Source organism: Notechis scutatus, chromosome 2, assembly GCF_049901735.1.
Source record: "Notechis scutatus isolate UNSWTSFEM ecotype Mainland chromosome 2, rNotScu1.2, whole genome shotgun sequence".
NCBI lineage: Eukaryota > Metazoa > Chordata > Lepidosauria > Squamata > Elapidae > Notechis > Notechis scutatus.
Genome location: NC_142010.1, coordinates 127,976,674 through 127,999,379, shown reverse-complemented (window position 1 = coordinate 127,999,379; position 22,706 = coordinate 127,976,674). Strand labels below are relative to the sequence as shown.

Genomic DNA, 22,706 nt, shown 5'->3' with positions numbered 1-22,706 from the left:
CTCAAATCAGTGGGATTACATTCACGGATCATCTAAGTAAAAAGTCATTCCAATTGTAAACTTGTTTATACTTACTTCTGGCCTTTGGGCTATAATAAATAATTATAACAAATAACCTTTGAGCTATAATAGATTTGATTTACACACGAATTGCTGATCTCAGTAGAACTCAAATAGGTATATAGTGTATATGATGGGACGGTCAAATTGATAAACAGGCTTATCTAAAGTAATGAATGCTCTTTTTCAGAACCCTACCGATTTTCGCAATGTTTAATTACAATACCGTTAGTTTCCTATTGAATCCTAAGTGGATTTACTTAGCAGCACGCAGATACAGGATTGAGCTACATAAGCCTTCGAAGATGAAGCGGCACCCTCGCTGCTATTTTTTTTTTTAAATCTCACGAGTTGGAAGAATCTGATTTATTTGCAGAAACTATCTTATCCAGGTGGAATATGAAAATCACCATCATTATTTCTAAACTAGGGAATGGCCAGCAACAATTTGAGGACCAGGATATCGGGCTCGGCTGCCTCCTGCGTATCTCTCTCCCAAAGCAAACTTCAGCGTTTTAAAAGAATCGTTAAGTCGCAATGGGAAAGAACACTCACAAAAAAAGGTGGGGGGAAGCAACCTACGCGGGCAAGAAGCGCACAGTCGGCTAGAATTTCCGCTGCACCGCGCGCAGGGAAGGAACGGATGACGTAACAATTGGTGAGGTCGCCTCGAGACCTTACATGTGCCTGTCCCCCGCGCTGCATTTCGGGAAGGCGAGGGATTCGGCGGAGGAGAGCGGCCATTTTGTTCCTGGCTGAGAAGCGGAGAAGAGAGAAAAGCGAAAGACAGAGAAAGAGCGCGCTTGGTCGGCGTTAGCGTTCCGTTTTGGGGGGAGTTTTGTCGTCCGAGCCGTTGCCTTCTCGTTATGGGTCGGAAGAAGAAGAAGCAGCTAAAGCCTTGGTGCTGGTATCCTTTTCTAAGCGGAAGGCCGCTGCCGCCTCGTTTCGGATCGGGAGGGAGGCCCGACTGGCCTGCCTTCGGTAGAGACCTCTTTCCACCCACCCCCCTTTCTGGTGTTAAGATGCCTCAGCGGCCTGTTTTATTAGGCAGAGCCGGGCCGCAAAAAAAATCCGGCCGACGGCAGGAAAGATGGTCAAAAATCTCGCTTTTCACTGCCGTATAATAGTCGTCCGGATTTCTTCGCTCCGGAGCCTTGGAAAAAAAAAAGAGTTTCGGAGCTGCCGCCTTTTGGGATTCACGCCCCTTTGTTCCCGCATCATTTGGGAAACTAGACATTTATTCGGCGGGGGGGCGGGGGAGTAGATTAGTTTTTTCTTGTGTCTTTATCCAGCATCGTATCCCGTTCTTACAGTATGGTCTGTTGCCGTTAACCTTGTGCCCTAACGTTTATGGATACAAAAAGCATATTTTGTTAATTGATGGGTATCGTGCTGGTAGTAGACCGAAACTGTAGCGGTTTTTTTTGCTAGACGTTTGCCAGATATCTATAGATGTATTTCTCTTGATCTCTCGCTAGCTGAAATTGAGAAGATTTAAGTATAAGAACTTCTTAACGGTTGGATAACTTTTTCTTCCATTGTTCTGAGTTAGCTTTATACACATATATACGCAAAATTTATATGCTACCTATTTCCTACGTAAGGCTACTCTGGAATGGTTAACTAGCTAACTATGAAGGTGTGATTGTCCCTATGTTTTCAAAAAAGCGAAACCAATGCTATGGTTGAAAAGGTTGAAAGCAATCTCTCTGAGAAACAACTTCTGTATGTTCAGAGAGTCTGCATGGCTTTCCCTTATCCCAAGCCTGGTATGGGCAAAGATATGTGATGGTATTGTAAACAATGGTTGACTACTCAGCACATCAATTTGTACGGGTCTAACCTTGAAAATTCCTCATCCTGCCACTTAACATTGGGGTGAATAACTGCTGGATAAGTTGACTTTCCTGATGAGAAATGTATAAGGTTTATGAAATCTTGATTTATAACAGTAATTGAAATTTAATTGGAAATGGGTTACAGCTTTCTTTAAAACTGATTATAGTAAATGTTGACTAATGAATATCTTTAATTTTAGCATTTATGTTTGACTTCTTTAACAATGTGGAATAGGTATTGTAACAGGGATTTTGATGATGAGAAAATTCTTATTCAACACCAAAAAGCAAAGCACTTTAAATGTCATATATGTCATAAGAAACTGTATACAGGGCCTGGTTTGGCTATACATTGTATGCAGGTAAGTACTATAATGTACTCATATAAGTAGGATTATTTGTGGTGTTATTTATATATGCTTTTGTTTTCCAATCTTTCCATTTTAAGTAAGAAAATGAAAGTTAATTTGTTTTTCACAAATGCCATTGATGTACAAGTAGTCCTTGATTTACAACTTAATAGAACCCAGAGTTACGCTCCTACGTCATGTTGGTCATGTGACCCATCTAATTCTACAACATTTTTTGCAGTAGTGGTTAAGCAACTCACCATGGTGTTAAAACAAATCTATGATCTGCAATGGGCATTTTTTGCCAAAAAATGGAAATAAATGCCAAGCATCCAAAATGTAATCACATGATTGGGGGGGGCGGGCAGCAGCACTTCAAATCAAGTATCTTTTGGGGGTTTATCATAACTGCAACTAATTATAAATTAAAGATTACCCATTTACAATAATAGCTGCATCAGTAGAAGATTAGAAGAGTTATTTCATCAGAAAATAAGCAGAATTGATAGGAGCTATACATGGAGAGGTGGCATCTAAAGTTTTGAGTGTCCATTAATAAGAGTGAACAACAAGATACGTAGAAAGTTCCAGGCTGGTATGTTTTGGTATTTGTAGATTCTGTTTTTCTTTTCGAATGTGGTGTTCCAAGCATTTTTGAATAGATTTCCAGAATTGTTCAGGAAAATAAATGTTAGAGTATTCAAATCCCAGTTGAGAAAGATATTTGAGAACTAGCTGTATGGCTGTGTTTGTTCTAACTGTTGATAGCAACTTAAAAAGCTATGGCTTTTCCTAGTGTTGTGTTGTAGCTAAACCAAGAAAAGGTGTATCTTTAAGGTTAACATTAAGATACTGTGATTGAACCCTCTTCCAAAAAAATTTGGAAAACTTCATAGCTAAATGGAAATCTAATCTTAAAGTTCTATAGTTGTAGTCTCTAATGTACATCCTGTTTACATTAGCTTGGATTTCTCTTAAGGTACATAAGGAAACAATTGATGCTGTTCCAAATGCAATACCAGGAAGAACTGATATTGAACTGGAAATATATGGTATGGAGGGCATTCCTGAAAAAGACATGGATGAAAGGAGAAGGCTGCTTGAACAAAAAACTCAAGGTAAATGGAAACACTTCCTGATATTTATACTGAACGTTTGCAACATGATCCCACTTTGATTTGGCAGACTATTGAGTCTCATTGTATTTGTAGTTGTATTGCTTGAACATATTAAAAAACATCTGCATGAAAAATGTAGAATGATATAAATAATAGTCATGGATTGACATGGATAATGTTAAAAATAGTATTGATTATAGCTGGAGTGATATTACATATTTTTAAATTCTCAGTGGCTTACAGTAGTAAAGCATTAAAAGTATATGACATAAAATTGTCTCAGTTGCTGTCCTCCAATTAAAACTAATTTTTTTAGCTTAGTGGAAAATAACTCTATCAATTTACTAAAGGATAAGAGAATGAAAGTTAATCTGATTTTATGAGGTAAGCTTATTACTAATTATAAATTTAAGATGGCAAAATTTTATTGAAGAATCTGGATTGGAATAAGATGAGCTTCATTTTAAAATGGAAGCATCAGTAACCTCTGCTTTGCTGATGATAGTATCCTCATAGCTGAAAATGCAAAGTATCTACAAGTTCTAGTAATAAAAGTAAAGGAGCCTGGTGAAGAAAAGGGACTAAGATTAAATATAAAGAAGATGAAACTAATGACCAACCTTAGATATGACAAGATATCAAAGTGATGAATGGTTCCTGCCTGTTCAGATCAACTATCAACAGTAAAGAAACAGGTAGTGAAGAAATTTGCTTCAGACTAGCACTTGGTAGAGCAGCTATGAAGGCCATGGATAAGATATTCAAATGTTATGCCTATACCTAAAAAGAATTGAATAGCGCAAGTGATGGTATTCCCTATAACGCTCTATGGAAATGAAAGTTGGACTTGAAAAAGCAGGATAGCTAGAGTATTGAATGTTGGTGTTGGTGACCAAGTTCAAATTATCGTACTTTGGACATAATTCTTTGGAGAAGGCTGTAATGCAGAGAAAGATGAAAAAGAAGACGACCAAAAGCAAGATGAGTGGATATAGTTACAGTGGTGATGGATGCCCTGTTGGAAAACCAGATCATATTCTTTGCAGCTTTATTTGCTGCCTACATGGAATAACTGACTAAAAATGGGCATAATAGATGTAAGCATATTTTGATTTCACTAGCAGGTTGAGTTTGGTTTACTGTGAAATAGTGGGGGGAATCAAACAAGTATTTAAATGGTTTGGAAAAGAATCTTGCTCAAAATGTTTGTGATAATTTATTCATTTGTACAGCAATATCTTACAATGTAGAAGTATGATAATTGTGTTAAAAAGAATGGTTACGTTTTCTGATAAAGATTAGCATTAACCCAAACATTGAAACTTGTAGCAGAAAGCCAGAAAAAGAAACAACAAGATGATTCTGATGAATATGATGATGATGAATCTTCAGCTTCCACCTCATTTCAAGCACAGCCTGTGCAGCCACAACAGGGATATATACCACCAATGGCACAGCCAGGTTTACCTCCTGTGCCAGGGGCACCCGGAATTCCTCCAGGTAGTTATATAGTTAGAAACAATTATGTCAGCTTTATAAATTTTTTTACTAATATGAAGGATTTCAGTAGAATGTTATTTTGAATCAGCATGGTGGTGTTTTTCTGCATTTTAGCTATATTAATCATTTTCTTAACATTTAAGAGCCAGAAAATATTCAGTGGGGATTAAATCTAAATTAGAGAAGTAATGTCTTTTGCTTCCATCTGTTCCTCGGGGACTCTTCTAACTTGTTTAGTTCTCAATGTGTTCTTAAAAGTGAAAAATAGGTATATATCTTACAAGACTTTTGATTTTGCTTGCTACAAAACATGTTAATATGTTCAGTAGAACTTCCTCTGCTTTTTGTAATTGTATTTTCTTTACAGAGCTATATCTAAGCATGGTACAATATACAGGGTCCAGATCTGAAGGATAGTTTTGAGCATTTCAGAAAAGGTTAAATCAACACTAGAAAACCTAATGAATCCAGTAGATTGTAGTTGTTAGTTTTCCATGGCTTCATCCGTTAAGAAAAATTGTCGAGTTTTTCACATATATTTATCCAGTAAACAATAGATTATTTATTTACAGGTCACTTAATATACATTCTGACTTCTAGGTATACCACCATTAATGGCAGGTGTTCCACCAATGATGCCTGGAATGCCTCCAGTCATGCCTGGAATGCCACCTGGGTAAGTGAGCAATGTTTAGGCAACAGCCTGCTTCATGCTTTCATTTGATTTACTTCAACTGTGGGGCTTCATTTTAAAAGCTGCACAATTGAGGATTTGATAATCCTATCCTTATTTGTCAGGACAATTTGTTTATTCTTTCAGGAGTGTTCAATAGTGTTTTCCAGTGTAGTTTTTCCTAATTGCTAAGGCTTTCGTAGTATTTTGAGTTTTAAGTAAGATTAATGGGGGATAGCCACTCATCTCCTGTGTTACTGGGTTTTGTCTATTACCTGGAAGAGAATGGGCAGGAAACTGAAATCAAGTAAAAAAGTAGGTAAACAATTATCTGTTTTTAATTCAAAATACTGGCTTTTGCAGGCATGGATATTTTTCATTTATTGTGATTTTGTTATTCCACCTTTAATATTTCATAAATCTATTCTTTATGAGAGATCTCATTAGAGACTTTCAATTTTATAGGATGATGCCAATGGGTGGGATGATGCCTCCAGGACCAGGAATCCCACCTCTCATGCCTGGTATGCCACCAGGTAGGTCAGGAATGACGAATCCATATTGTGGTGAGAGTTATTTAATTTTTTCAACTGGATCTATGGTTGCTACAGTTCTGGGGTAAAAGACAGGGACACAGAGCAGCTGTTTATGGGACTTAGAAAGAGGGTGCACAGGAACAAAATGTATTAAGTTCAGGCAATGGCAACTGCTGATAGAAGCTTTTTTCCATCCTTCTCTGTTGACTGATATATTTCTATTAACACAAACTGCATTTTTATTAAAACACAAAAGCCTTTTTGTGTATTTGCTTTACTTTCCCTTTCCCCCTTTTGGGGGAAAGACTTTGGAATAGTTCCAAAAGAACATGTATAAAATGTTGATGTTCAGGCTAATTTGATTCTTCAAGAACGATAAAAAGAAATTTCTGCTTCCAAGAATATAGTATTAATACAAGGATTAATTTGTATGTGTATTTCTCTATCAAATTTCTCTATAAAAATATTTTTGGAAATTCTTATCACTGCTTGAATTGTTTGGTAATTTTAGTGTATATTTACATATTTTATTGTTTACTCAATTTGTCTTTATATTACCTATGTTTATTTGGGTAATATTGTACACCATTGTAATATACAAGAAGTTTAGCAGATTTTCAGAATTAAAAATAGATACATTTAAGCATTGGGTGAAAGAATAATAGTTCTAAACATTGTTTGCAAAGAATTAGAAAATGTGATAGATTACGCTGGGAAGGGTTTACCCTTAAAGGAGGTCTAAAAATGTTTTGTATAAATAAATGTTATCTCCAAATTGCTTTTAATAAATAAAATATTAACATTTTTCAACAGTTAGATTAAAAATGATAAATAAAGCATTTTTAAGCATTCCTTAAAACAGAATTTGTAATCTAAATCCAGCCAAGGATAATCGTTTGCACTTCTCTTGTGACTGGGCCCTCAGGCTTTCAGTGAGGGTTCTCAAAACCCCCTTCCCCTTGTTATCAAGTAGATAGAAAATCAAAAATGAAAGAATCTAATTCCAGGGTAAAACGGATGAAAGAAAATACAGTAATAAAATACATATGTGGTAAATACAATCAATATTTAGGTAAATATCATCACTTTTACAGGGTAGCCCAATTTGTTCAATAAAAAAGGTCTTTAAATCAGTTGCCTTAACTACGTAGCAATTCTACTCAATCTAAACATCATTAAAGTATATTTCTGCATTTAATGCTTCTTTGTCTGATGTGTTAGCCCTCTGATGGAAGGTCAGTATTTGTGATCTTGCCTGCGGTATTAATAAAACCCTCACCAAAGCATAATCAGAAATAATTATTCTACAGGTATGCCACCACCTGTTGGTCCTCGCCCTGGATTACCTCCAATGACGCAAGCCCAGCAAGTGACTACTCAGGGTATTCTTAATAGACCTCCAGCTCCTGTCATGGCAGTACCTAATCCCCAACCACCAGTTACCAAACCACTGTTTCCTAGTGCCGGACAAGTAAGTTTTCAAATATCTAATCACCAAAAAGCTTCAGTGCATTAATTTTCTTTTCATGTATGTTGAAATAGTGAATTACTACATACACAATATATATTCATTCTATTGTATGGTGTATTCAGGGGTGGGATGCTACCGGTTCTGCCTGGCTCTATAGAACCGGTAACTCTGAAGAGCAGCAGACACAGTTCTGTGTTTGCTGCTTTTTGACCCACCTGCCCGCCCGCCTGGGCTCTTACCTGTCCTTTATTTCCTGCTTTTTCAACCTCAGCTGCATTGCGCAGCACAGCTAAGGTTAAAAAAGCAGGGAAAAAGAGGCTTTTCAAACGCTGTGCACCCACACGCAGCGCTTTTCTGCTGTTGAGTGGCACAGCTTAAGGTGTTTTCACACACGCACAATAACCGAACTGGTAGTAACACCGGTTGAATCCCACCCCGGGTGTATTCGTGTCAAAGGTTTCCTATTTATATCTACTTTTTGTCCTGCAAAGAATGTAAATACTTTGTCAGTCCAAACTCAGAATAGAGGGAGGGATGGTAAAGAGAATAAGTTGTATTACCACATATTCAGGAAATAGTTCTAATAACCACTTAATAGCAATTTTATTATCCTTAAAACATGTTTTGTACTTATAAAAATGAACACAAAATTAAGAGAGCAGGGTATTCTGTTCTGCACTTTTTATACTAGATTAAAGTAGGTTCTATGTTGATACTGGAGAAGAAATACTTATATACAGTATATTAACTATTTAAAATCTAAAGTAACAATTATTTTGCAAGTTAAAGTAGTATCTGCTCATTAACAGAACTGCATTATAAATGAAGGGTTTTGTTTTTTAACTATTGACTTGAAAGCAGAACTTTTAAATTTCTGCAAGAGAGAGTCATGCACAGGGTTCTGTAGAAGGTTCACTCACAAGCTGCACCTAACAGCTAGTTTGGAGTAGTTCATGTACAAACCAAAACGAGCATGGAATGAAATGCTCTTCTTTTGTTCCAGATAAGTATTGAAACACTGTTGTTAATAAGCAGCAGATTGTTAATAAGTTGTTAATAAGCAGGAAAGAGGCTTCAAGCATCACAGACAGGTGGGGCTGGTGACATGTGTCTTGTTGGGAGCTACTGGAGTGACAAGAAGAAAGCAGAAGGAATACACACTAGCCTTGTTCTGCTCATTGTGTAAAATCATCCAGAATCCTTGCTAGAATATGTTGGGACAATGGAAACATCATGATTTTCTTTTTCTTAAACCACGGCCCACCTGGAACAATTTATCAGAATTTATGCATTTTGCTTGTTTCAGGCTCAAAACAAAAGTAACATGTTACATTTTATCTGCATCCCTATTCATATACAAAAATCAATCTGAGCTTTTTCCTCTTGGTTATTTTTATGCATTCATTTGGAGACTGTTTACTGTTTCCTTTCTTTTGTGCTACAGATGGGGACACCTGTCACAAGCTCAAGTACAACTTCATCCAATTCAGAACTGTCAGCACCTTCTAAAGCTCTGTTTCCTAGCACAGCACAAGTACGCAGGAAGTTGCAGTTAAAAATTGCTTTGCCAATTAACCCTTTAAACCGTTATGTACACTTTAAAAATCTGCCTAAACATTGTCAGATAATTGTGGTTTCCTGATTGTGTTTAGTTGTTCAGCACAATCTGAGAATTCATGCATAATAATTGGGTAATTAAAGAAAATTCTACATTGTGGTTCTAAAGGGTTAAAAAGAGAGCATGAAAGCAGTTAAGTGCATTTAGTGGGCAGTGGTTTAATTGATGCATGGTTTATTTTTTCTAATTTATGCTATTCTGATACATCATGTTAAATGTCAAATGCATCATGTGCTAAAATCCCAACTTACCTAGTATTGTTTTGGAGTTCAGTGATTAGTTCGAAATAATGTGCTGTTTGCTTGCCAAAGCATTCTGTCATGTGAAACTAAGAGCTGTTTGTTGTGCATAAATCCTTTCAAGCTTGTACTTTCCCATTGAACTTAAATACAGCTTTCATGGGTTGTAGGATAGGAAAATAATTGAAAACTGCAAGTGATAATTTGAGATGTCTCAGAACAGCAAGGTATTTTTATAGATTATTTTAAACAAATTTAACATAAAAATTGACCCTGAGGCTCAGTCTTAAACATTCTGTTTGAATACTAATTTATCTCATCTGATATTCCTAGATTAAATTGATTTTTATTTTGAAAAACCAAACATCTTAACTATACAAGATATAATACACAAAATGACAGGTGGAGATAGTTTGTTCCTCTTTGTTCTAGACATCTCAAACTTTGCAGTATGTTTATGTTGGAGGATTTATTTATTTATTTTTAATTTGCTACTTTTTGTGATAAAATAGAACTTTAACTTTGGATTAATTTATCTGTGTCAGTATATGATAATATTATGAATTTATTTAAAACATAACAGTGTACTTACATTTTTAATTTTGTATTTGTAAATACAGGCTCAAGCAACTGTTCCAGGCCCAGTTGGTACAGATTTCAAACCTTTGAATAATGCACCTGCAACTACTACAGAACCACCCAAACCTACATTCCCTGCTTACACACAATCTACAGCATCCACCACTAATACAACAAATAGTACTGCAGCTAAACCTGCTACTTCTATAACAAGTAAGCCTGCTACTCTTACAACAACCAGCGCAACCAGTAAGTTGATCCATCCAGATGAGGATATATCCTTGGTAAGTTAAAGATAATTTTCTTATGTCTTTTCTTTATGATAAGATTACAACTTAAGTAAAAGTTTTCAATTTCCCATATGATTTACCATGGTTAAAACAGTATAATTCTCAAGGCCTATCCTTTGTAGTATTTAGAGTGCTTCATTTTTGAGAGTTTGGCTGATTCTATATTTAATTCCCGCTTTAGTTGAGATAGCAATTAAAACAGAACTTTGTAAACGGAATTTACATCCTAGAATACATGTCTGCTTAATAATGATTTGATTACCAAAATTTATCTATTAGAACTTCCTGAACTATAGTTACTGCCATGAGAATAGTGTCTCAACTATTTGTGTTTCAGAATGAATCTTGTTTTGATTTTGCACTGATTAGATATCCTCCATGTGCTTCCCTTCACAGGAAGAAAGAAGAGCTCAGTTACCTAAATACCAGCGTAACCTTCCTCGACCAGGGCAGCCATCTATGGGCAATCCACCAGTTGGACCAATTGGAGGTATGATGCCACCACAGCCAGGAATTCCCCCACAGCAACAAGGAATGAGACCACCAATGCCACCTCATGGTAATAACAAATTAAGCTATGTTGGAAGCTCATGAAATATATTTAATTGTGGAATTAAGTGACATATACTAATAGCAGTATTGCTGAAGGTAGATGTAACTTTATTCTTTCAAATTTTGCTTTTCAGGTCAGTACGGTGCTCACCACCAGGGCATGCCAGGGTATCTTCCTGGTGCAATGCCTCCATATGGTCAAGGGCCCCCAATGGTGCCTCCTTATCAAGGTGGACCTCCTAGACCGCCAATGGGAATGAGACCTCCTGTAATGTCGCAAGGTGGCCGCTACTGATGCTACTGCAAACGTTCTAATAGGTTTGGAGATTAAACCTTTTCTCGTCTTGTGCTGTTAATATAGCCAAGCTTCCATCAATTAAAACTTCATTGTGACTTTTAGGGGAAAAATCTTTCCACATACAAGGAACTGTTGGACATTATTTTACATGGGAAAAATTATTTAGAATAATAAAACGGAACTTTCCCTGATGTTGCAATTTATACTGTATGGCTTCTTTTTCATGTTTCATCTAGGTTTTTAGAAGTGAAGTATAGTAAATATGGTTCGTTAAATTGTGAAGGCGCTGGAATTACATGAACGTACCATCTTTAAAGGCAAGTTCTGTAACCTTATGTTGCAAGTTCTGTAACCTTATGTTGCTGTTCATAAATAATGCCTTCACAGCACTTCAAGTGCTGTTGGACTTCATGTCCCCAACAATAGTTTGGTGAGGGCTTTAACTGTTGTCATCTACTTGTACACCTAAATCTGGATGTGTAACCATATTTAATGTAGAGTTCCTCCTGTTCCAGGGTTTATAGAATTGACCCACTAAATTCATGTGATTTTCTGTATTGTTTAACTTCATTGTAATAAAACAAAAGAAAAAAATTGTCCTTTTATTCATGACCAGCTGTGGACATCTGCCTGAAGGTTTGTACTGATGCATGCTACAATAGCTTGTAGAATAAATACAATACAATTCCTGATGCTACATTCTGAATTGTTTGATCAAGTAGACATAGACCTGTACACTTATTAACAAGACACAACAAATAAATTTGTCCAATTTTCTTCATGGATTTTTAAGGGTTTACCATTCAGTTGATTAAAATGTCCTGGTCACGTTGTTGATATTTGTTGGTTTCTGTGAAGTACATTTATTGTGCAATACTTTTATTTGACTCGGGTTTCTTAAACTAATATTTTACAAAGTTTAGGTATTAAATAATAGCGCAGTCATTATTTATATACTAATAGATTTGTCATAAAATCTCATTTTTTTAAAACAATCCTGATGCAGAGAAAGACATTGCTAAGAACTTGGAAAGTGAGGACTGGTCTAGTTAAAAACTACAATACAGCTGAAGTTGTCCAATGTAATATCCTTCATGACATGATTTACTAGATTGTAGAGGGTTAGGCCTACATGACAGGATCATATTCTGCAAAAGATCCTGGAATTGCTGTGTGAAATTTTAGCTGGTTCTTTAACTGGACTGATTCCCATTTATGAAACTTAACTGGAAAGTAGGAACAAAATTCTTTCAGTAGGTGGCAATGAGTTCTTCTCTTGATTGTAAGTTAAAAAGTATAGCATATTTGGGAGACTGTCCAAATACTTTAGACCTTAATTTTTTTAATCTTCTAGCTTTATATCTGATGAAACCTTTCCTTGAGAGCCAGGCATAAGAAGATATCCTTGAGTATTCTTTATTAATTGATATTGTAAATGAAATATTTTGTTCTTTTTTTTCTGCTCCAGTGGCAGTTATACATGTTAATACCACCAATTATCAATGTCTGCATTTTACTGCTTAATTTTTTCCACGCTATTGGTTCGTATTTGAAAATTCTGGCTTTGTACTCACAAAGTCTTATTAATTCTCTATACATGTCCCCTTTTTTCTTAATATATTTTCTCATTATACACAGATAATTGGCAGTCTAAATATGTGTCTTTCTGATTTGATCACTTATTTTTTCAGAGAAGATAATAAAAATAGGCAATCCTGATCACTTGGCTGTTTATTTTTTGTTTCATTATATTCTCTTTTTGCCCCATTGCAGTAGCCTTTGTGTAGTTAGATATCTTAACCATCTTCCAAAGAATTTATATGATCACATGAATGAAAATAGCTGGTATATTTGGAACTTGCTTCATACAGATTCTTCTATTAGTGTGGCAAGCAACTCCTCAGTTTAAAAATGGCTTATTAAATAGCTGTTACCTGTGAAGTTTGTGGAAGCATACAGCTTCTTTGGATTGTGCCATTTGTTTGCTAGATTTCAGCTCATACAATGGTTGTGAGATTTTTCCCTTTTGCAAAATTTAATAGAAAGTTTTTTACATGACTCATCAAAAAGATTTTTCTGGAAGCGGATTATATCACATGAGGTTTTTGTTTTAGAAAGCCTCCAGTAGTATCAGTTGCTTAACTTAAAACTTTCTACTTTTAGTTATAGCATATTCTGATAAGAATTTTAATTGTTTCAATGGTTATATTGTTCCTTTAGCACTGCAGGAAAATTGAGTGCTGCTTATGCTATATACTTGGCTTGTTAATACCTACTTCGTTTTCAGTGGGAGAGGGTATTATGGAGCCAGTAGATCTTTTCTTCCTCTCCCAGGGGCAGATTTATTTGTCTTCTGATTGGAAAAGGACCACATGGTTTCTATCAGGAAATAAAGCTGTGTTTCCTACTATAAAATTTGCAATAGAACAACTGCATTCAGATACTAAATAAAACTTTTTTTTTAGCATATAAGGGCTTATTTTGTTTTCTCTGTAGCCTGGTTTCAAACAGTATAGAACGTAATAGGTACCTTTTTGTTTAAAATAAAAATTCACTGGCCATAGTGAAAAAGAGAACTATGAAAACATAATTTTGAATTCTGATTTTATTTATATTTAAATAAAAATGCATAGTCCTGGAATTTATTAATACATATTACAATTATCTTAATAATTGTACTGGTCTAGCTACTTATATAAGTGGTATAAATTTTTGAAAAGCAGATGGATGTTCTTTAATATTTAAAAACTTTTACTGAATTAGTATGGAATATTCCACTGCTTACAGTGCCTGCTGTTAACTGTTACACAGCAGTTGTCAATTTTTAAGGTGAGCTCAATTGGATTTTTTCCCCCTATAGAAGCCAAAGCTGATTTATAAATTCCATGTCACATATGGACCTAAAATTTTGAGACCAAACTTTCATTTGATCACTGGAATTCTGTTACTATTGATTGCATGTACTTTTAGCCTTAATTGGGTCATGTTTTTCTAAAATTTTAAATTTTCTTCTTCCTATAGCCCTGCCATAGGACAGGCTGAGGCAGAGTCTCAGTGTTGCCCTGTTCAGTCTGAGGCAAGTGGGATTTATTTTATTCATTCTAGGGGCTTTCACAGCTTCATAGCTGTTGGATATTTATGTCCCCAAACTTGCAGCAAGTTTGGTGAAGGCTCCTATGTTTAATTTAATATAGGATTTTTATAATATTTTGATGGGCTCTATATTAATATTGATACAGTAACATTGGTGCTTTCAATTTACTGTTAGCAAGAAATCCTAACGTGGGGTAAACATTTGCTGAAATATTAATCTCCTTGATATCCCCTCTGAAATTTTGGTCAGTGGAACCATGTTTTAAACAATAACTCATTTTTAAAATATTGTGATAAATTAACGAGATTCAAGAGTTCTGTTACCTGTGATTAGTATTTTAAGAAAATGCCTGTGTTACAATTTGTGTTTTCTTCATTGATACGTATTTCTGAGACTTGGGAGTAAATAATGTTTGCCTAAGCTAAATTTAAATTATTTTAAATTATTTATCATAAATATTAATGTAGAGCCTGAAGAATGAAGAAAAATGTAGATATGAGTTTTGTAAGATGGAAAAACGGGATAAATATTTACAAGGAAACTATTTCTTTATCGGCCTTCTCAAGATAAACAATTTGCAAAATCTATATGCTCTGAAAAATATATGAGCATTTTCAGTGTTATTTGAATGCTTCAGTAGAAATCGTCTTACTGACTTCTTGTAAAACATGCACAACATGTAGTTCGTTTTAAGGTAACAAGGTAATTTCTGAGGAATACATATAAGATTTCCAAGAAAAATTAGAGTAACAGCTCTTGAAACAAATACAACTTCAAAAGTTAGACAGACTACAGAAAAATCCAGGTTTTCCTGGCAGTCTCTTCACTTGCCCTTGCAGAGCCACAAACTGCTTCTTAAAATTGAATTTTTAAAAAAGCTTGGGGATCTGACATGAAAGCTCTTTTAAAGGGAAAATCTGAGAAAAGTATTGTGCTCGTTGGTCATGGTTTTCCCTGATGTGGTCTTCTTCAGAGTCCTCAAACTGCTTTTCCAGCTTCCAGTTTTTCTGGTATCTAATAATGCCAGATATAATGTGCTTGCCTTGATGAGGTTTTAAATGTTTAAAGCCATTGATGTTCTAATACTTAATAGCATGGTTGGTTCCCTGTTATTTTTCTCACAGGTATCCAGAACCATCTGTGAGTTCTTCTAAAATTCTGGACAGATTAATTTTGGGAATTTTCCATACAATTTTGTCAGCTCAGTACCAATTGCATTCAAATTATTAAGTGTTTTAACACATAAACCATAATAGTTTAGATTAAAAACTGCAAGATAAAATAAAATGGACAATTTGTATGTTTTGAAACCTCTATTCAGTTTAATATTCATATAATAACCTAATGTTTTACTGAAATAGTAGTGCTGAAACCGCATAGCTTTTGTTAACTCAGTTCATAAGAAAAATAGTATGTTACAATATTCTTTTTGTCTTTATATCATAACATAAATATATGTTATAAGTATGTCTTTGATCTAAATGCATCAGCTTAGAATGTTGTTACTTGGTAAATAGGGAAAGCAAAAACGTGTCATTAACACTGAATGTCTTCATCCATATCAGGTCTGTTTTATTACACGCCACTGATTTTTTCTAGCCTAAGCATTTGCTTTCAACCAATGTTCATAATTATAATGGTATGGATAAATGCTTCTTGTTGGACAACTTCGACCATTTTAATCACAATATAATCAAATTTTTGGACTGCTTCGTTCTGATAATTGAAAATATATGCTCTACCAATTTCCTACCGCAGAATTTCAAAATATTACCCAAACTCGTCTGAAAAAGCAGTTTGGGGTTTATGTTGACAATTCAAAGAAGGTACCACCAATTCCTACACTGTACATTTCCTTTCTCAAATTCCCTATAAGAGTTCTAGTTTTGAGATGTTTATTTTCAAAGTTTAAGCAGTAGTTTCAAAGTTCTAGGAGGACAACTGTTGAGTGAAAATATATTGATAAGTATGCATGTATTGATGCATGCATAGTTAGAATGCTGTTTTAATCCAACCTAATCTAATGTCACAAATAATGCTGTTGTATTGATGGTGCTTGTGTTTATGTGAAACAGTAGTAATTGATTGTAGTATGCTAGGAAACATAGCTTTGCTTGGGTTGGACTGTTGCTGCCAGAATGCAATGCTCGCCTTGTCTAAATCTAAAAAGATACTTCAAATAATTTATAATTCAACCAACAGCCTAAGTACATTATAGGTTAATTTTACTAACAACCCTATTTAGCAAGTAACAGTTTGAGTAATGTAATATAGTTGTTTGATTTTGGCCATTTTCATTACTTTAACCTAGATTTTAACAAACACATAATTGATATTAAAATTGCATGTCCAGACATCTTTTGATTGATTTGCATTATGGAGTAAAATAATTGAGTATTACTGAAATAGAAAAACCTTGTATTCTATTTCACATTTTTACAAGGAGGTTTGATATTACATTTCAGCTCTTAAGACCTTAAGATTTTGACTTATTGTACTCTGTTGTGAAGTTAATGCCAATTTCTAGGCTTGCTTTTGTGTTTGTGAGTTTTTTTCATTCATTATCCAGAGAAATTCCATTACAAAATACTATAACTGAAATTTGTGTTCAAAACACATTGTCACTTAATTTTTATTTTATTTTTAAATGAAAACTGCACTATTGTCACACCTGATAGGATAATACATATTTCTGTCAGAAATGTGTTGATGTACAGTGTAGTGATAATGCAGATAATTTCCTTTCATTATCAGTAAAGTCACTAATGTATCTCTGCTGACAGTTCTTGAACATTGGCATATTCTTGCCAAATGTTCCTTTCAAAATTTTGTACTTGGCATAATACGGGCTAAATATTTGGAGTGAAGTATAAATTATCTTGAATCTTATTTAGGTCAAATTCAACCAGTGATTCTATTCTGCACAAACACAACCCATTCTTGAGGGTTTAATTGTTCCATGTATGTGTTAGAAGTGATAGAAGAAGAATTTTCACTGAAGCTCTTAAAAGATTTCCACATCATAGCACAACAACCATTTAACAGTCAAGTGTTTAACTGGCTAATTAATCAGGATTTTTTTTTCTTCAAATAAGTATTAAAACCTGGGGTTTGATTTTTACAATTTAAACTTAAATCATGATTTAAGCTCCTTTTTGTTTAATATAATTTGTGTTTTTGTTGACTAGCAGCAGAATTTCAGCATTTGCTTCTTACTGGTAGAGAAGAAAAATTCCCAGCACTGCCAGTACAGGTTAGTTTAATCTGTAAGTACCGTGATGTTTGTTTGAAATCCTGTACTACAAATAACATGTTAGTACATGAGGATGGAGTCACTAGTAATATTAGGAGGGAAATATCTTCCTGCATCTAAAAACTAAGACACATAGGCTCCCATTTCAAAAAGGAGTGAGGGATTGCGATATATAGGCAAATTGGGTTAGTGTATGGATTTATTTTAGTCAGACCTAGAGTAATATACTTCTTTGAAGTTGGAAACCATTTGAGTTGGTTGAAAAATAATCTTGTCATTAATGGGGGAAGTGGATATTTTTGCCATAAACAGTAAAGCATAAATGAAATATTCTGATTCTTTCTCTTTACATACGCCCACCACTGTTATTGATGAGAAGCACATCTGCTATGATGGGCTTTTAGTTATGATTCCCTATATTCTGAAGTCTAGGCCCCTAATTCACAACTCTGCAGAATATAAGCGGGTTCTCACTTAAATAGTTTCATCTCTTACAGCTGCTTCTGGGTATCTAGTATTCTTTCAAGTAAATGTTTTTTTGTAGCACTGCCGTACTATTTAAATTGGTGGTTTGTGTGAAGCTGTAGTTGCACCTCATTGGAATTGCATGTTTCCATATCTTTAATTTTCTGCTTTGTCTAGCCAACATTATCATATCTCAACTACTTATAAACATTTACTGTAAATGTAGCAGCTCAAGTTATCTAAATATTTTAAGTAAGGATTATCCACAGCAGACTAGAAATACGAATTGTCCAACATGACTACATAAATGTATTTTTCTTCTAAGCATTCCGTGTATATGACACTCTTGCTTCTCTGCATTTTCAGTCTATTAAATGCCATCTCTGGCATGTTTATGAAACAATGGCTGTTCTATAATGATGGAATTTCTTTTTGCCAAAATCTCCACCTAGAAGCAAAACATTTAGATTTTTGTTAAAACTCGAATTTTAAGGTTAAGTCAAATATGCCAGAGTTGATATAATTTGGTTCACTTGAATTCAGTTCGATTCTTAGTAATTGATTATTTCACATCAATAATGTTTGCTTTAGGGTTGAATTAGAATGCAGCTGAAACTAAGAGTTACTAACATAGGAGCTTTTTCTGATGTACTGGGTTATGGGACTAAAAATTACCATGATTCTCAAAACTAACAGGTTAGGATGTAGAACTATTTCAAGTATTTATATTCCATATTAATAGATATATCAGAAAAATAATTTGTAATAATTTCATTATGAGCAATCTAATTTATGAATAAAGACCGCCTACAGATATACACCCTATTTATCATCTTAGAGTAGATGTGAAGACAGTACAATTTTTGAAGATATAGTCGCTGTACTAATGTGATCACCATTATAAGCAAGCTATGCTTGAGCACTGTATTTACTAATGTCCAGAATTCTAAATTCCATAAGGTAAAGAATATGCATAAAATAGAGGGAAATTTTGTTTTAAACCTAGAAGAAATTATGTTCCAGGAACCGTTTCGGATCTGCTGTTTCATAAGGATCTGGTCTTCCCAGCACCTTCTGCCTTTGCTTTTGTTAACCATTGCTGTTGCCAGTGTCCCAGCACAAAATATCCCACTGACTTGTCTTGCCCCCACCTCCCAGTCTCCCTAATTCAACCACTGATATCCTCAGCTTTTTCCTTTACCTCCCATAATTCATTTCTGCTCAGTTCAGAACAGCTCCATTTTGTTCCAGGCATTGAACATTCAAATATATATATATTTGCATTTAATCACAAATCTGAAATCAACTGCAGTATTCCATGCATGAAAGATGTTGCATTTTCCTGCCTAAGATTTAACTACTTTTACACTGATGGGATAAAAAAATACTGAAAAACAGTCATTGATATAGCCTTTTTAATATGAATCTCCTGGGATATTGTTTAACTACTATCTTTCTGAGGAAATAGAGTTCTTTCTTTACCTGCACCCTTTAACGAAAAAAAGTTATACTTTAATTAATGTGTGAATTTATGTGCTCTTCTGGGAGTGCAGTTTCACCAGAATCTCATTATATGGGTACATATATTGATTCCAGAGTGTAAATGCTTAGAAGTTTGCAAAAATTTTGATTGTTAAAGGAACACCTAATGGCAGAGAGGCAAGTGGATTGTGCAGTTGCACAGTTGAACATTCTTATAATAATCCTACTGTTAATGATGCCATTAAAGTTGCATTTGTATCTGTTTTTTAATTTGCGGTTATAATGATACATCTCAAGCTATGGTAGTACAAAATAAACCATATGTTAGCACTGACTAGAGTCATACTGTTTAGTATCTGTTAATTAATTCTAATTTTACTTGGAATTATATAACAAGGCTTCAGGTTTTGAAGCAATACACACAATCATAGGCCCTTTATTTGCATTAATATAAATAATACTGTGTTGTATGAAGCAGCAGATTTTTGTCCTTTTTATTATTGGACTTCGGCTTTACAGTGAGATTGATGATCCATCGAAGTATATTGTTAATTTGAATATTGTAACAGATCCTCTGATCTTGTTTTGATCAAATAAATGCAACTTATATAGTCCTGCAGACACCAGCAATTCCAGAAATCAAGAGAATCATTTCAGATCTGGGAAACTGGTAAGTATTTTTTAAAAATGCTATTTATCAACAATACATATTTTACTCCTACAACATTTTGTTGATCAGTGATGTAAAAGATGGAGATGAAGAAGTAGACAATTAGTTTATGTATGCTCCAGTGTTGATGACTCATTGGTAGCATTTTCAAATGTACACTTTGAGAAATTTATACCTTTTTCATTCATTAAACTTGAATCAGTTAATTCCTTGACCCATGTGTCATCTTTTGTGTCATTTTGCTTCCTGAACATATTTGTATGCCAAGAAAAAAACTCACAGCTCCCATAAAAAGTAAAATATAAAATTGTTACAGGTGCTATATTAAATTATATTACAGATAAATTATTATTTTGTAGAGAATCCCATTAAACCTGAATAGAATAAAGGCTCCATGACTGAAAGTTTCCATCAGTTTTAGAGCTGTATTTAGTAAAATTTCTTCAGGTTTTCTGAAAAACTATTCTGGAATATTGCATGTAAGCATGTAGGCTGCCCAGCATTTTCACTGATGAAGAATGCTAGAATATTAGTTAAGCTATATGGAGAAGATGAAGGGTTCCCCTCTTGCATTACAGGAATTCTCACTATTTAATACATCCTTCCTCTTCCAGTAGGGAACTCTGTTAGGTCACGTCTCTTTCAAACTACTTGTTGAAACACAACAGTTCTTATGAGGAAGAGGAAGAGGCTGGTGATTGTTAAATGGATATTATTTCCTCAACTGAAAACAGTTCCTCTTCTACTATTTCTCTATAAAGTAATTAGAAGATACAAGATAGTTATGGAAACAGTACATTCCCTCACAGAGCTGTTTTTTTAAAAGTGGTATGAGTATATTTTGTTTCTTAAACATTTTCATTATCACATTCTATATGCAAATAATATAAAAACACTTTAAATGTAGTTCAACTGTTCTCAGCAAAGGAAACATCAAAGCACATTAGTAAAAAAGTAATAGAATGCAGAGTGATGAACATTTTCTACTTCTTTTCAACCTTTAGAAACAAAATTGTAGGTGTATTTGAGCATATGGTAGTCAGATATGGTCATAAATTGCAACTATATGCATAATAAACTGAAGGGTTTATTCATGTTTTTGAGAACCAAGATAAACTTTAAAATTTATAGATTATAAAATTTATAAAATTTTAGCTTCTTGCAGGTTGATTTACTGTAATTAGATTAACATTCTGACTTCTTGGAAAGTGTCATAGCAATAGAATACAAAAAATAACAATGCACATACATAAATACTTATGTATGTTGCATTGCTTTTTGTTTAGCAATCTTGCTATGGGCCTTATCCAAAAAGTCAGAATGAATGCTTTTTATGAACAGTTATGAATTTCAATAAGCAAAAACAGCTCAAGGAAAGAAGTATAGGTGATGATAATTTCTGTAAAATTAGAAAGCTTTAAATCATTTTCTACTACAAAGCTGAGTTATTGATAGAAGGATATAAAAATATTTTGTGGGTAAAGCTGTGTTTCAGATTCAAAACAATACACATATTCTGTGGGAGGAGATTGAACTCACTGAATTTGTTTTTTGTTGGCTGTCTTGGTATAAAAAGGCATGATATCTTAAAAACCTGTTCTCCAAGAGAGCCAGGAGGGGGGAAAAAAGATCTTCATAGTGGATGGATTTGTAAAGGCCCAGATAGGTGGCAGCACTTAGCCAAACTTAACTGGATGGAGACTACAGGTAGTCCTTGACTTAACTATCACAATTGAGCCCAGAATTAATGTTGCCAAGAGAAATTTGTTGAGTTTTGCCCCATTTGTTAAGTGAATCACTGCAGTTGTTAAATTAGTAACACAGTTAAATGAATCTATCTTCCATTGACTTCACTTGTTAAGTTGCAAAAGGGAATCATATGACACTGCAACCATCATAAATATGAACCAGTTTTGAAGCATCCAAGTGTAAATCACATGACCATGGGGATGCTGCAATGGTCATAAGTGTGAAAATGGTCATAAGTCCCTTTTTTAAATGATGTAACTTTGAACTGTCACTAAATGAACTGTTGTAAGTTCCACCTGTACCGGGAAAACTACAGTAGGATTGTGAACTAGACTGAAGTTGAATAAACATCCTGAAGGAAGGTGGTAACAAATCACTTTGGGATAAAAAAAAAAGATATCAGCAGAAGTACATGATCATGTAAATCTCACCAAAAATAGAATAGAAATAGAACAGAATAGTTTATTGGCCAAGTGTGATTGGACACACAAGGAATTTGTCTTGGTGTAAATACTCTCAGTATACATAAAAGATACATTTGTCTGGAGTCAAGAATCAAGGTACCACACAATGATAGTAATAGGGTACAATAAGCAATCAATCATACTAGGAAACAGTCAATATAAATCGTAAGTGACAAAGTTACAGCCATACAGACACAAGTGGGAAGGGATGGGTGAAAAGGAATGATGACAAGATTTAACAGTTATAGTAGTGCAGACTTTGTAATAGTTGAACAGGGTTGAGGGAATTATTTGTTTAGCAGAGTGATGGCTTTCGGGAAAAAACTTCTTGTGTCTAGTTGTTCTGGTGTGCAATGCTCTATTAGCGTTGTTTTGAGGGAAGGAGTTGAAACAGTTTATGTCCAGGA

The 22,706-nt window shown here is 34.4% G+C and overlaps 1 protein-coding gene across 6 annotated transcripts; it reads left to right on the top strand.

The window, feature by feature from the left end:
- Positions 1–768: 768 nt before the first annotated feature.
- ZNF207 (zinc finger protein 207) lies at positions 769–20,300 on the top strand. Of its 6 annotated transcripts, none has more exons than XR_015747760.1 (13): positions 769–967; positions 2,134–2,260; positions 3,228–3,366; positions 4,696–4,866; positions 5,467–5,542; positions 6,005–6,105; positions 7,386–7,546; positions 8,991–9,080; positions 10,024–10,266; positions 10,669–10,831; positions 10,959–11,439; positions 14,144–14,198; positions 17,408–20,300. XR_015747760.1 is itself a non-coding variant. In XM_026680814.2 (11 exons), the coding sequence occupies exons 1-11, from the start codon at positions 927–929 to the stop codon at positions 11,117–11,119; spliced, it is 1,443 nt and encodes a 480-aa protein (XP_026536599.1). In that variant the 5' UTR covers positions 769–926; the 3' UTR covers positions 11,120–11,961. The 6 variants fall into 6 exon arrangements, 4 of the variants coding, with proteins under 4 accessions (XP_026536599.1, XP_026536597.1, XP_026536602.1 ...); XR_015747759.1 differs by having other exon boundaries at positions 17,405–20,300; XM_026680814.2 differs by lacking the exons at positions 14,144–14,198; positions 17,408–20,300 and having other exon boundaries at positions 6,005–6,075; positions 10,959–11,961.
- The last annotated feature ends 2,406 nt before the right edge of the window (positions 20,301–22,706 follow it).